This window comes from Peromyscus maniculatus, chromosome 8 (genome assembly GCF_049852395.1).
Source record: "Peromyscus maniculatus bairdii isolate BWxNUB_F1_BW_parent chromosome 8, HU_Pman_BW_mat_3.1, whole genome shotgun sequence".
In the NCBI taxonomy this organism is placed as follows: domain Eukaryota; kingdom Metazoa; phylum Chordata; class Mammalia; order Rodentia; family Cricetidae; genus Peromyscus; species Peromyscus maniculatus.
The window spans coordinates 52596038-52611996 of NC_134859.1; the positions used below are offsets into that span (position 1 = coordinate 52596038).

Here is a 15959-nt window from a genome sequence, read left to right on the forward strand (position 1 = left end):
TATGGCCCCTGGGGCAGTAGCTTTCACACCAGTCTATAGATTTGGTGTCCAGCTGGTTGCATAAAAGTCACCTGAGGGGCTAGAGAAATGGCTCAGCAGTTAAGAGCACTGGCTGTTCTTCCAGGGGACCCAGGTTCAATTCCCAGCACCCACATGGCACCTCACATCTGACACCCTCGCACCAATGCGCATAAAATAAAATTAAATAAAGTATTTTAAAAAGTCACCCGAGGTGCCTTACAGACTGCTGGGTTGTGTCCCCACAGCAAAAGGGGACCGTGGTTAAAAGCATGAGCCTCCACCTCACTAATTGGCATCTTTAGGTGGGAGTTGGCTGGCTCAGTGCAATAAAAATTGAATTGTTGAGGCTAAATGATGGCCATGTAGGTGGTCCTTGGCTCCGTGTGTATTGCTTGTATATATACATTACCATTTGACACCCTTAATTAGTCTCTTAGTGCCATATTTGCATCCTTATACATCGGTTGCCAAACAGATTTGTGCCACTGCTGCCTGCCAGCCAGGGAGTTTGTGACACTGTACACAGCATGTTTGTTCCCAGGACGGAGCTGGTGTGCACAATCCACTGAGCGTTTCAGCATTACTTTATAAAGTACTGGAGTGGAAACAAGCATTCTGAATAAGGGGGGAGAGGATAGTGTTGAGGCAGGGTTAGTTGTACATGTTAGACACGTGACATTTCTAAGTCCAAAACATGTATTGTTCATCTTATCTGGACCCTCACCAGATAATGAAACCGTTGGATTATAAAGAACTATGCGAACGAGGAACAGAGATGTGGCTCCTCATATTGTGTGAGCCTCTTGGTCTCTGTTGCGCATTCTACTTCTAACCATGTTTACAGGCACACATTTTGTATTAATAAAGTACGGAGTTGGCTTACAAATGCTTGCAATGACGTTGGCCCGTTATTGTAGCGGCAGTTCCCCCACTGACCAGCAGAAGGCGCTCCGTCACCATGAAGCTGGTACTGTGATTGCTGCTCCAAATGGAAGGCTTAGGTTTTGTGTACCACCCGTGCATTTCTACCTTTAAGGTACCTGTGACGATCAAACAATTTTTTCAAAGAGCACTTTCTTTTGGTGCCGATTTTAGATCACAGGGATGATTCTCCTCAGGGATAATACTTTGACTTTCAATATTTGGATTGGAGGCCAAAATAATGTCCTCTGATGACCTGTCAATGCCCTGTGTGGCTCTTCTACTGTGAACTGTTAAGATTTTCATTTAATATGGAACTTTTTATTAATATTATGAAGGCTTACAGCGTCACTGTACTTCACAGTTGCTGTTGGTGGCTGTATTGAAGCTGGAAAGGTAATGGAAAAATGCCCTTTCTTAGACTCTGTCTGTTCCCCCAAGTCACCCAGCTAAGTTTGGCAAGCAGTTCGTCAGGAATGGGATTGGTTTAAAACTGGGGGAAACGGTCAGAGACACGGCTCCATGGTGGAGTGGGCGCCTAACATGCAGAAGGCCCTGGGTTTGATCCCCATCACTAAGGGGAAAAGAAAAAAACAAAACAAAACAAAACAAAACAAAAAAAAAAAACACCAAACAGAAAACTAGTCGATTCCAGTAGGTTTGAGGGCACTAGGATGACATGTCCTTCGATGACAGGTAAGGAAACATTGTCTGTCTATGAGTTAGTTATTCTGGGCTTGAACTCACCGGGGATTACTTATTGAAATTAACCATGACAATATTTTGGGGATCAGCTTTGGGCTAGGCACAGCGTTGGGCATTCTCCATCCCCAGTGTGTCCACTTTGTGAGACCAGGGCATGTGTCCCGCTGACTCCTCAGCCCTAGGTTAGTGTCCTCTACAGGAGCTCTCCATTAGTTGTGGGATGGATGGGTGTGTGAGTAGGTGGGTGGACGGAGGGCAAGCTAGGGCAGTGTGGCGGACCAGGCTGAAGGAAGCACCCTACCCGGCATCCGTAGATGATTAGCGCCTGGTGCTGGCACACCAGCACATTCGTCTCGAGTGAGCAGTGTGATTTGGGGGTTGTTTCCAGAAGCTGTGTTGAACTCTGAATGCTAATGAGAAATTTCCTTTTCCCTAAGTTGTGTTGATTCGGCTCAAGCGGACTTGGGAATGTTCACCCCCTTCATCCAGGCTGCGCCCTCGGACTGGTGGCATTTAATGGGTGTCTAATTGTCTGTCCCCACCGCTCCCTGTTGTCATCTTCCTGCTCCTGACCGCCTTGGCCACCCACCTCAGTTGCCGCACTAGCTCCCCCCCCCCCCTCGTCAGTGTAATCCAGTCTGCACATTGTTGCCAGAGCACGTCTCTAAAGAATTTATGTCAGAGAGTCCATTTCTGATTGAAATTTGAGCCTCTGTGCATCTTTATAGCCACAGAGCAAAACTACACGAAACGTTTTGAGAAAGGAATTAGCCTTTCATACCATAGGGGCGTTTTCTCATCTGTGGGTAAGGCCAGCTAGAAACCTTTGTCGATACAGCCCAGTTCACTGACACTCTAGAAAGAGCTTCGCTGCTCCTGACTGTAAACCTCCCTGTGGTCTGTGAATGCTCAAACATTGATATTTTTTTCCAGACAAAACAAACATTTTCCCTAGTCGGGTTGACATCTTTTTGAAATGCTAAGAAAAGCTCCTTCTTGGAATTCACTTCTTTTCAGCTCTCTGTTCAGTTGATAAGAATGCCCTCCCTGTGAACTCTGACAGGTTCCAACTGAATTTGTCAGCAGGGAGATGGATTATCTGTGTGCTCCCCCCATGTTATTATAATTTAATAATATACATTATTTTCTTTGGATGCTGAGAGTACAATCATGTTATGTCCTTATAAGTGATTATGAAACATTTTCAGGACTCTAATATACTATCATATTTATTAGTTTTGCATTATTATAGATAAGGTCTACCTTCAAAGAACATGTACAGAAATTATTGATTTGTTAAAAAGCAAAGACACACACACACACACAGGCACCACCCATTGTGTGGGCCTGTACCCCACCCCCCCAGCACCTGGAGAGGTAGAAGCTGAAGGGTTGTTTAAGCCCAAGAATTCAAGGCCAGTTTGGCTTCAGCTCAAAAAAGACAACAGGAGATGTTATTGCTGTAGCTCTGTGGTAATGCTTGACTAGCCCTGGGTTTGATCCACAGTAATTGAAAAGGGAAAATCAAGCCTGTTCCATCTCAGAAGCATAGTAATTAGCATGTCCTTTCTTTAACTTCAGAGGAGATCTCCTGACTTGTCACTGAGGATGCGAGGTTGAGCTGGAAGGTGTTTTACTGACAGATTTCCCTTTCAAAGTAATTCTCTCCATCTGCTTGAGAGCATCCGTCTTCACTGCTAAGTCGTGAAGGCAGGTAGCTGTTGATTACGTTTTTGTTTTAATTTCTCAAGACGAAAATGTTAAGTACAGTTCTCATTTTGACTCCCTCCAGCCAAAGCCCTCGGTGGGCTCCCTGCTCTGTTTGTGTAAGCATTTCCTGAACGCTGCTTCTCCAGCATATTCCGGGGCTCCATCTTTTGGGTGCTGGGGATATAAACATGACTGTCCTGTGGCCTCTTTCCTCACAGAGCTCATAATTTAGGAAGGGAGACAGATGAGTAAATAACTAACTACAATCCTGCTTGATAAATGTCACGTTAGAGGTTGTGAACAGAGTGCCAGGGGAGCGCCCGCGAGTGATTGATTTGAGGGAAGGGGGATGGAGTGGGGATCAGGAAGGACTCAGCAGCAGAAGTGACATTTGAGTTGAGCCTTAAGGGATGAATAGAATTTTGCCAGATGGACAAAGGGGTGGGGGTGGGGACACTCCAGACTCATGCAAAAACATGAGAGTGTGAAAGTTTGTGCCTTTGTCTGAGTGGTAGGGAGCACTATGTAGGGCTCAAGCAGAAGGGTGTGGAAGGCGGATGGATGTTGGGAGCTGAGACTGTGGGACCATCTTCTAAAGCTCACACTTAACCTATAGTTCCAGGGAGTCAAGTTGTAAACTCGGGAGATGACACGGGGAGGCTTTAGTCTTCAATCATTCTAGCAGCAGAAAAGAAGATGGTTGGGTGAGGGTGACTGGAGGGTCACCTAGGCTGTACCAAAGGGGGGTGCGGACAGCAACTTGGGAACCATCTCTGAGGGAGGAGACCTTGGTCACTGCTGAGACCCGGCAGAGGGCTAAATAGCACAGTGCCCCGAAGGTCTGGCTCGCTAAGCAGAATCAAGACCTGGGGGAGACAGGCTTATGGGACAAAGGAGTGAATTTGACCTTGCACACGCTCACTGCTTGAGGATCCACAGGTGAGACCGGCTGCAGAGCGCCTGTGGGGAGTGCTGTGGGCAGCTGTGCCTTAGAAAGTCTTCAGCTTGGTGATGGTTTTCCTGCAGGGTAAAGGGACGGAAGACGTGCCTTGCTTTTTAAAAATTGTTATTTGATAGATTTCCTTTTTTTTTAAATTTTTGCTTTTTTGAAGGGGCTTCCTTTTTAACATATTTATTTCATAATTTTTTGAAATTCAAATAATCCTCCTTAAACATCTCCCATGTATCCCCACCAGATTCTTCACCTTTTTCTTTCACATGTGTATGTGTGTAAATGCAATATATATGTATATATATCTATATACATATATCTATATACATATATATAGCTAAATATGTAAATGCAGCCTGCTCAGTCCATATCATCCTATCGGTACCTGTATGTAGATACCTTCAGGGCTGGCTGCTCAGTTTCTTTTTACCTAACCATGTGCCCTTCTTTACCCTGACTTCCGGAGTCGGATCTTGATTCCACCGAGACCGCTGTCTGTAGAACAGTCTGCCTAATGATGTCAGCCATCTGTGAAGTAGAGTGGGAACGCGGATGAGGAGACTGGCGTGTAGACATTTGGCATACTGGGATACTTAAGGTGCATTCCCGGCAGGCCTGGGACACCAGTGAAGTAAGAACACCCAGTCAGAGATGAGCAGGGAGCTGAGCTGAGCTCTGGGAATTAGGTCAGACTGGGAAGTCTTTCCTCTGTGTCATGTTTACAGTTGATATTAGCTGGCGTCCACATTTTCACTCTTATCCCCAATAGGTACTTAAAGTATATTACACACTACACACACAAGTACACACAAACTGCACACATAAACACGGCTGAAGTCCTAACTTGCCGTTTATTGAGATTGTTTAAAAAACACCTCACATTTGTTGGATTTTGTCCCTTAATAATAATGCCTTAATAGTGTGTGTGTGTGTGTGTGTGTGTGTGTGTGTGTGTGTGTGTGTGTGTGTGTGTGTCACAAGGGCTCAAAGCAGAGCATCTTAACACCAACCTTGGAGCGGTGTCAGTCAGTTGCAATGGAATTGCAACTGTTGGAAGCTGGCCACTGGTGCACTTGTGGGTCTCAGGTGATTTATTTTCAGTCTGTGACCCAGGCTTTAGCAGTGAGCCACACACACCTACATGAGATTCATGCTGGCACTGGTGAGATGACTTGGGAGTGGATGAGTATGCCTGGATTGCAAATTGCCTGCTTGGCTTCCCTATTCTCTGCCTTCCTCCTTGTCTTCAAAGCTAGGTGAAGCTAAGTGGTTATCATGTGGAATGAGTGTGAAGCCTTGGCACCCCGGATTCTGGGGGCCAGTCATGGAAAGTAAGGCCTTAAAGAACATGTCTGTCTTTTTGACAGACTGGAAGAAAGGCATGTTAATTGGTACATTTGAATAAGAGACCAGACTTGTGCATAAAATCTTAGTCCAAAGAATCAAAAAACAGTCTCTGTATTTGACCTAGGTTTTCTTGAAGGATTTTTTTTTAGTTTTAAAGTGACAAAATATGAAATTAATGCTTATTAAATATAAACTTATTAAAAATAATCTTAATGCTGCCTAATAAACAGTGCAATAATTGATATAATGAAAATGGTTAATTTATTGAAAAAGGTGTTATTTCCCAAACACTGCATTCAGCATTTTGAATACACTGTTAGCATCACACACACACACACACACACACACACACACACATACATGCACAGACACATGCACACAGACATATACAGGTACACAAGAGGGCATGAGGACAGCACCTACACGGAGAAGCTGTGTGTTGTCAGGATAAAGATTTCGGTCAGATTATGTAGTTTTTTTTTTTTTTTTTTCTACTTTCTCTATTGATTAAAGTTGTGCCTACCAAATAATAAGCGCTGAGGAAATAGTTTTTGAATACATAAATTACTCTTTTTAATCCTTGATAGAATCTCCTGGGGTAGATGTTACTGCCCATATATTACCCCTAAGTGACATGCTAGCAGCTGTTCCTCTCCACTGGGGAGCGGGGTGCAGTGTAGGGAGGTGGTTTTCATGCCCTCCTTCCTACCTGGTGGTCAGAAGGCTTAACTATGTGAAGGCCAAGCAGTAGGGTGGAAGTTACTTCTAGGCAATACAAGAGATGCCATCAGGGCTTGAAGACTGATAAACAATGGAGAAATGAACAGTATACACAAAATCAGCCAGAAAGTGCCTGCACATAGCAGTCCCTTAATCTGAGTTAACTGTTAGTCTGTGATACTCCTACCATGCCCCCACCCTCCTCTCCCAGGTTCCTCAAGAGCACTAATGTGAGTGTTCAACTCCATGTTGGAGGAGTCAAAGGAGTTTCCTGGACAACATGATTCTCTCATCCTTTGGACAGGGAGGCAGTGGCAAGAACTGTGTTCCTTGTTCTCAGACAGGAGACCTGCATGTGTTGTGCAAGAGCCAAGTGTGGGTTCTTCAAGGGGGACCTGATCACAGTTGACAGTTGACAGTGATTGTTATGATTGTGTTCATAAAACTGGATTTGAAACTCTGCATGTGTTTCTGTAACCAACCAAGCACCCTTTAATGGGAAATTTTATTTTGTTATGTTATAATCTGTAAGCAACGTATTATATTTGCATGAAAAATAATATTGTTGCCTTTTGTGGCCCCAAGTCTGTGAAACAACAAAATTTGTTGTAATAAACAGACAACTTCCAATTGGCTGGTTTTTGAGTCCAGGGTAATTTGGATGATTAGTAGAGTGCTGGGCTCCCCCACATCTTCATCATACCATGTAATTGTCTAGGGACCATGTTGTGTCTTAGCCTCGGATCTCTTACAGTCCTGGACATGGTTCTTAGGATAAACTAAGAGTGCAATAAATTGTAGAGATGACTTTTTGAAGTGTGCCACGCTGGCCAGCGTGCTTGTGGGAGTGATTTCAGCCAAGCTGTGTTTTGTGAGATATGTAATACGTTTACTATTGTTCTAAGGTCCAGCCTGATGAGCGAAGAAATGAAGCGAGGAACTTCCAACCCCTGGCTCTGTGAGGAGCCCGAGGAGACCAGAGGTTTGGGTTTCGACGAGATCCGGCAACAGCAGCAGAAAATTATCCAAGGTACTGATCACCCCAGGACTGCGGGTCACCAACCTGCTGCTTTGACCCTGGCCTTGACTGTTTTCCTTATCTCCATTGAAAACTAGACTCAAAATGATTGTTGCTGTAAAGCTTTTCGGTTTTTTGTTTGTTTGTTTTCCTTTTTTGGCCTCAAGATGCTTGAGGAAAAAGATGTCATTGGTACCATTGACTTGGCCATCATCAGCTTGTCCTTTACCCTCAGGTCTGTCTGGACCATCAGAATTTTCCCTCTGTATTTGTAGGTTCCACCACATTTGCTTAATGTGCTATTTTTTAAGTTTCTTGTTTTTTTTTTTTTTTTAATTTCAGAAGTAATGCACCATAAAGCAAGATTAGGGACAGACAAGATGGAAAGTGCTCTGTGCTATTTCTCCAGTCTCAAAACTATAAGTAGATTAGTGTGTGTGTCCTCAGTCTTGTTTGTATATACATATATAAGTATATTTAGTATAAATACATATATTTTATGTAAACCACGAGGCACATGGCTATCTTACTATATGACCATTTCATAGTTTTTAGCTTAATATATTTTTCCATGTCAACGTGTATGCCATTCTTTCTAAAGACAGCTTTATTGAAGTGTAAATGGCATTATCACAAGCAGCACATATTTGATATGCGTGATTGGACGGACTTCAGCACACACACATTGCTGCAATCAAGAGTGGACACAGTTCTCGGAAGGCTCCTTCGTGTCTCTTGGAGAGTCTTCCTGTTGTCTCTCCCCCATTCCTAGACAACAGCTGATCTGCTTTCTGTCACTCCTAATTGGTTTCTGTTCTCCACAGTTTCATGTGAGTAGACTCATCCAGTATTTACTCTCTTGGGAAGGGGATCTGGCTTCTTTCTCTATGGATAATTTTTTAATGCATCTGGACCGTCACGTGAATCTTCACGCGTTGATTTTTTTTTCCTAAGACGTCTTTTGAAATAGTTTACTCTTTTATTAACGTGAAGATATTTTCATAGGTCCTTTCGGTTCCCTTGGCAGACAGCTCTGAGTTTTGTTTGTAGAAAGAACAGGTTTACGTAGGGCCCCGCAAGGGCAGCTGGCTGGCTGATACCAAGTGTGTGGCCCATGGTCGCACACGTGCTTTATGGGTATTTCCTTGCGTCTCTGCTTCCTCTTTCCCTCTCAGTGGTGTCTTTCAAACTGTGGAAGTTCTTAAGTCCAGTTGACCAGTTTCTTCTTGTAGGATTTCTGTTCTGATTATATCTAAGAAAACATTCCGTCGGCCAACGCCGCAAGATTGACTGCTTTTTCTTCTAGTAGTTTTATGAAGTTAGGTTTTTACATCAGCTCTCTGATCTTGTTGAGTTGTTCGACAGGCTCTTTTTGCCTTGGAGATCTTATTTGGCTTAGAGCCATTGAAAAACAAAACACTGCTTTCCTACTGGATTTCTCTACCTTTGTCAAGAAGCATCAAGTGGTGTCTAGGTATAACCCTATCTCTGTGCTCTGTTCTTTTCCGTTAGTTTGTGTTTACAGGGTCTGGAGTGGTGTGCCTTTCTGATAGATCTCTAAACCAAGCCGCACAGACCACCAGACTTTGTTTTTTTTTCTCAGTAATTTTGGCTATTCCCAGGATTTTCATACTTCTATCTGAACTTTAAATTCAGCTTTGAGTTTTTGAAAACAATAGCACTTGTAATTTTGATTGCAGTTACATTTTTTCAGATTATGTAGGAGAGAACTGATGTCACATCAACAAGAATCTCCAAATCCATAAGATGGACTTATTGCTAAATAAATCTTCACTTATTAATTTTTCTTAGCATTGCTTTTTAGTTTTCATTGTGCACACCTTATATGCCTTTGATCAGACTTATCCCTAAATATTTGACACTTTTATTATAAATAGCATTTTAAAATGTTCAATATAAAACTGTTTATCTTTGTATTTGTTTTGGATTGTTCAACTTTGCTTATTCTCATTAATATGCTCTAGTAGCTTTTTTGTTGATTTTTTTTTTTTTTTTCCGAGACAGGGTTTCTCTGTGTAGCTTTCCTGGAACTCACTCTTAGACCAGGCTGGCTTCAAACTCACAGAGATCCACCTGCCTCTGCCTCCCGAGTGCTGGGATTAAGGTGTGCACCACCACCGCCCTGCTTGTAGATTTTTTTGACACAAATAATTGTTATCTATGAGTAAGACAATTATATTTTTAAATTTTAATATAGATACCTTTAATTTATTCTTCTTACCTTATTGTACCTGCTGCGACCTAGTACAATGTTGAAAATAGATATCCTTGCCTTGTTTCGCTCTTAATAGGAAATGTTTATTTGGATCCAAGTTTTGTGGGTTTTTTTTCCAATATTGGATATTTTTGAATTTTCTAGAAATATTTTTGTGAGTTGTTGTGAGATACAGCTGTATTATTTGAGTCATGCTTTGACTTTTATATATTTTAAATATTTTATTTTATATTACATATATGTATGGATATACGTATGTACAATGTATAGGGGCATGCATGCCTTGGTACCCATGTGGAGGTCAGAGAACAACTTTGTGGAGTCAGTTCTTGCCTTCCAACTGCGTGGGCTCTGGAATCGAACTCAGATCATCAGAGCCACGAGGCGAGTGCTTTTTCTAACTGAGCCATCTCACTGGCCCTGGGTCTTGTTTTTAAAGACAGATGAAAGAGATGTTTAAAATATTTCAGAGCATGGATCAGCAGTCCCTGGCCTATGAACCAAATCTTATTTTTTGTGATGGTGTGCAAGTCAAAAACAGCTTTAAATTTTTTTAAATGATTAAAAAAATAATCAAAAGAATATTTTGTGACTTGTAAAAATTATATGAGATTAAAAGTTCAGGGCTCATAAATTCAGTTTTATGGGAACACAGCCATGCTCACTCACTTACACAACATCCATAGACACTTCTCCACTTGGCAGTAGTAGAGCGGAAGAGCTGCTTTAGGGACCATGTTGAGCCACAAAGCCTCGAATGCTTCCCATGTGGCCCCCTACAGAACATGCTTGCCTCCGGTCTAGAGGTAATTTACCACACTGCTGAGCCTAACCCACTCTGAATAGTCTGCATGGTGCTCTAGGAGTACCAAGGTGATCTGCTTAATGGGAATGCAGGCAGTGTCTTACCATGGCTGAGTTTAGAACACGATTCCCTCTGGCCTTTGAAGTGACTCAGCCCTGGGTCTCTTTCTCGCGTCTTATGAGCCCTGAGCGACACTCGGTGAGGACTTGGTGCACGTGCCTTGCCAGACCACAGGGCTCTCTCTCTCTGTGCAACTTTCTTCTCACTAGCTCTCTGGCTGTTGACCCCTTTGGACTCAATTCAAGGTGTCCACTGGATTCCACCTGGGAATCCAGCTCCCCGCCCTGACAGGACCATCCACAAGCAGCAGCTTGGGCAAACTTAGTGCACATCTCATTTGTTTCCTCTCAGAGAACTTGCCTTGTCTGCCGATGTGTGTTTCTTCAAACAGTGGATTCGAATATTTTGCCTGTTTTCTCTGCTCCGTGTTCATCCAGGCCAGAAGGAAATCTGGTTCCTGTCAGTCCATCTTGGCCGTAAACAGGAGTCTGATTCCATTTCGAACTCTTCTTCACAGTGAAATTACCTGGTAAACAAAACACTGGCTCTCTGTGCCTTTAACTTCGCGTTCTTCGCCCACTGCTGTGTCTGACAGGAAGTGTGTCTGATGGAAAGCAACGCCGCTTAACGCGGAGCTCCACAGCTCACGCGCAGCACTTCGCTCTGCGGCCGCCATGCTTTCTGGGAGCACTGCCTAGCGCTAATACAAGTGGATTTTCCTGTCATCGCCGTTTGCCAAGGAAAGCTGTGTTCAGTCAGGAAAAGTATTTTTGTCCCTGAGAATGCGCTGCACTCGGGGATTGCTCAGGTCGGGTGTGAGCGCATGCCCTGTATGCTGCTTAGGAGCATCTCCAAGCCATAGCATCTCCTCCACTGAGATTTCTGCCCCTGGCCAGCCCTCTGGCCTCTGGCTCCGGGCGTTGGGACGGGAAGTGGAATAGCCCACGTTTTGGGTAACTTTATTAGCCTGCTCTTTCTAACTGTGATTTGAAATGCTGGCTCCCCTGTCGCATTGCTAGTATAGCAAGCTGCCCCTCAAGCTAAACGCAAACATGAGAGTGACCTTTGCCCCGCGTGCTTGGTAGCATTTCCTGTGCTCCAGGAACCTCGTGATGTGCTGTGGTTCTACTTTATTGCTGGCTCCTATGCTAGATAAAGATGAGTCAGAAAAAAAACATTTCTGATTGCCTTTTGGGCTGTGATTTTGATTAGCCTTTCTGTACATTAGTGTGGAGACTGAGAAATACTCTGGAAATCACCCCCAAATAATCTTATTGCTAGACCATAGACTTGCAGGTAGTGAATACCTTCCTTGCTCAGTCTAGAAGCTAGGCCTCGTGACAGCCAGTTACCTAAGGCTAGCCCAATACTTAAGCAGTAGCTTGGGATAGACATAGACCTTAGCAGAGGTGACTGGAGATGGCAGTGACTTGGTCTCCTCAGGATCTGAGATAGAGCAAAGGAAGGAGACAGTGGTCAGCGCAGGCATGTGTACTCAAGTCAGACAGTGGGATATGGAGCGTGGGTCCCCCACCTCTGCTTAGGAGTCGTTGGTGGGGTTCCTAGATTAGCACAGCCTAGTCAGCCCTATTTTGTAGCTGCTCTCTCTAGGTTGAGCATTTGCTGTGGACTTCTGGTCTCAGGGAGTTGCTTTTCTAACTGCTGGGACTCAGGCTCTGCCTGACAGAGCGACTAAGGAGGGAGGCCTGATTTGGGCTCACAGTTTGAAGACAGAGAGAGACCATCCTGGGGAAGTCCCGGCTGCGGGAGTTTAGCTAAGGTCACATGGCATCTGCAGTGAGGAAGCAGGGAGACAGATGCTGCCCTCAGCTCCCTCCACCCTTTTGAATTCAGTCTGGGCTCCAGCCCATGAAATGGTGCTGCCCACATTTAAGGTGGAACTTCCGGCCTCGGTTACCTAATCTAGGAACTTCCTCACAGGCCTGCTCACAGGTTTGTTTCCATAGTGATTCCAAATCGCATCAAATTGACAGCAGGATCAACCCCCACAGTCGCAGTAAATATTTTCCTGTGAAATGGGGACAGGAAGGTGACAATCCATACTCCATCTTACAGTGAGAAATCCTGGTAGGAAATCTTGGGATAGTTCTAATTACAGACAGCATTCTCGGAAGATACTATTCCTTGTAGCTACCAGATATATTAGAGTCCTTTCCCAAAAACCTTAAAACTAAGCCAAAATATAACCATCTATTCTGAGACCTTGCTCTGAGGATCTTCTAAACACAGTGATGAATTTCTTTGTCTGGCTTGACTTCATCTTTTTTATTTTTAGTTTTTACATTTGACTTTTTGTTTTCCTCATTCTCTCTGTTTTTCTCCAGGGAGCATTCCTTCCATACGATAAGTGCAAGGTGACAATTGTTTCTCTCTGGGTATTGGACATCATAACATCAAGTGTTTTTTGGGCTTCCTAAACCCAGAGGACCATCCAGTATTGCCAGACCCTTTCCACCTAGCAGAACCTGTAAAGCTGGCAAGGCCCTGTGTGGTCCCTGGATTTAAACAGCCAAGAGTACCTGTGCCACCAGCTGGACTCTCAAAGGAAGGCAGGCATTCTCTGCCTCATGCATGCAGACCAGAGGACTGTGCTTAGGTCTGGTCCCTCTGCTTGCTTCTGTTTATGGTGCTGGTGACTGAACTTGGCCTTGTGCACGCTAGGCAAGTGTTCTACAACAGGGCCATGTCCCTAGCCTCTTCTTTTTGTTTACTTATTAATATATTGATGACCTTTCGCTGTGGGAAATTTCAAACATGGTAGAGTAAAGGTATGTTCTTTTCCTCATCCTGCTTCAGTGATTATCTCCCCATAGCTAGTCTGGTTTTATCTCTATGTACCCACTCACCCACCTCAAGGATTGTGTGTATGTGCACACACACGTGGTGCACATACATGTGTTTTTCATACATGTGTAGGATAAAGATCACCTTTGGTTACCGTTCCTCTGGAGCTGTCTCCTACTCTTCCTCTTTCCTCTTCCTGGGACCTGAGGCCTGCCAGTTACCTAGGCTGGCTGGTCAGCAAGAGCCAGAAATCTCCTTTCTCTACCACCTCGGTGCTCGGATAGTAAGTGCATGCCGCCACACCTCTGTACCAGGCAGAGGCCACCCACCAGCTCCCAAGTCGTGACACAGAGACTTCTTACTAGTTTTGAATGCTAGGTCTAGCTTGGGCTCATTCCTGGCTAACTTTCACTTGAATTAACCTGTTTCTCCTTATCTACCTTTTGCCTCGGGGCTTTTTACTTTTTCTCCTTCTGTATATCTTACTTTTACTGCTTCTCATGCTGTCTGTCTGTCGGCCGCCTGGCTTCTGACCCCAGGCATCTCTGTAGCTAGAGTTTTCCTGCCTTGCCCACAGTCAGGACAAATCTCTGTCACCCGCCAGTCCCACAGCCGCTCAGACCCAACCAAGTAAACACAGAGACTTATATTGCTTACAAACTGTATGGCCGTGGCAGGCTTCTTGCTAACTGTTCTTATATCTTAAATTAATCCATTTCCATAAATCTGTACCTTGCCATGTGGCTCGTGGCTTACTGGTGTCTTTACATGCTTCTTGTCATGGCGGCGGCTGGCAGTGTCTCCCTCCGCCTTCCTGTTCTCTGTTAGTCCCACCTATACTTCCTGCCTGGCCACTGGCCAGTCAGTGTTTTATTTATTGACCAATCAGAGCATTTAACATACAGACCATCCCATAGCACATCTCCCTTGTTCTCTCCTCCTCCTTCTCTTATTCCTCTTTTAGTCTAGATTTCTCTTCCTGTTTATTCTCTCTGCCTGCCAGCCACACCCCCATCCTTTCTCTGCCTAGCTATTGGCCGTTCACCTCTTTATTAGACCAATCAGGTGCCTTAGGCAGGCAAGGGGAAACAAATGCAATACATTTTACACAATTAAACAAATGCAGCATAAACAAAAGTAACCCATCTTTTCTTCGCTAACAAAGGCAGCAGAAACACGTGTAACACACCTTCACATAGTTCAAGTATTATTCCACAGCATAAACAAATGTAACATATCTTTGCCTAGTTAAAATAGCATTCTACAACACACCTAGCTTTTACTATGGGCTCTGGGGCCTGAACTCTGATCCATATGCTTATGCCCTGGGATTGTTTTTAAAGTGAACCCTAGACATTTTGTCATTTCAATGGTGAATACTTCAGAATGTTCTATCTAAACATCTCTAAAATATGCTTATAAAATAGAAGAACTTTTTAAAAGATATGTTTATTTTTTAAATTATGTATATATGCATGTGTCTGTTTGTGGTTATGTGCACATGTGAATATGGGTACCCATAGAGTCTAGAAGAGAGAATTGGATTTGCTGGAGTTACTGGTGATTGTGAGCTGCCCAGTGTGGGTGCTGGGAACTGAATTCAAGCCCTCTGCAAAGTAGTATGTGCTCTTAACCTCTGAGCCATCTCTCAACACCAATGACTGGTTTTTATTTTATGTTTTTTTTATTTTATGTATATTGATGTATTGGCTGCATGTACGTCTGTGTCAAGATGTCGGATCCTCTGGAATGAGTTTACAGACAGCTGTGAGCTGCCATGTGGGTGCTGGGAATTGAACCCAGATCCTCTGGAAGAGCAGCCAAGTGCTCCCAACTGCTGAGCCATCTCTCCAGCCCCAGGACTAGTTTTTAAAAAGGGCTACAATGCAGTAATCACTCCTGCCAAATTAGAAATAATTCCTCAGTCCAATCAAATAAGCAGACTATCTGGCTCAGGGTCCGAATGTAGGCCATACGTCATGACTAATAACTGCTTCCCTGAACCGTCTTACTGGTATGAATGATCCCTTTTAAACTAGTTTTTCTGTGCTGTTTCTTTGTTAACCCTTTGTTTGCCCTGCAGTTTCTCCTTAGCTAGTTCTTGCAGTGCCTGTTCCCTAGGTTGTTGAGCATATTCTATGACCTCCAGAGTTTCTGGAAATTGGTTAGATTTAGTGGCTTGCTTAGAATCGGGCTTGTTATTTTTGGCATAATATGTTCTGATGACTGTCCCTTTGTTTTTTATCTACTGCCACCAAACTGTCCTCCCACAGTTGAGTGATTGTTATTTAGAGGACCATTTTCCTGGATGTCTAAATATAGGAAGTATCTACACACCTAATTGTTCCAAAGGGACTTTCAAAAATGATTGTATTAGTGCTCCCACAATAAATTAGCACACACGTAGTGACTTAAACTCACATTGCTAAAGTTTAAAGGTCAGAAGTTCAGCCTGGGTCTCCAGGGGCTCAGATCAAGGTGTCAGCTGGCTGCGCTCCCTTCTGGAAGCCCTAGGGCAGAACCTGTCCCCTTGCCTTGTCGGCTTCTAGAAGATCCTCACTTTCCTTGCTCACAGCTTCATCTTCACAGCCAGCAACTGCATTCTTTAACCCTCTGCCATGTTTCCCTCCGACAGCAGCTGGGCAACCTGTTTCTCGGA

The 15959-nt window shown here is 44.0% G+C and overlaps 1 protein-coding gene across 1 annotated transcript in view; it reads left to right on the forward strand.

Annotated features, from left to right (window-relative positions):
* Positions 1-15959, forward strand: part of Stx8 (syntaxin 8) — a 248941-nt gene that overhangs the window by 36641 nt on the left and 196341 nt on the right. Inside the window, exon 5 of the mRNA XM_006973499.4 lies at positions 7282-7406. Within this exon, the coding sequence (XP_006973561.2) occupies positions 7282-7406 (125 nt within the window). The remainder of the gene's footprint in view (positions 1-7281; positions 7407-15959) is intronic.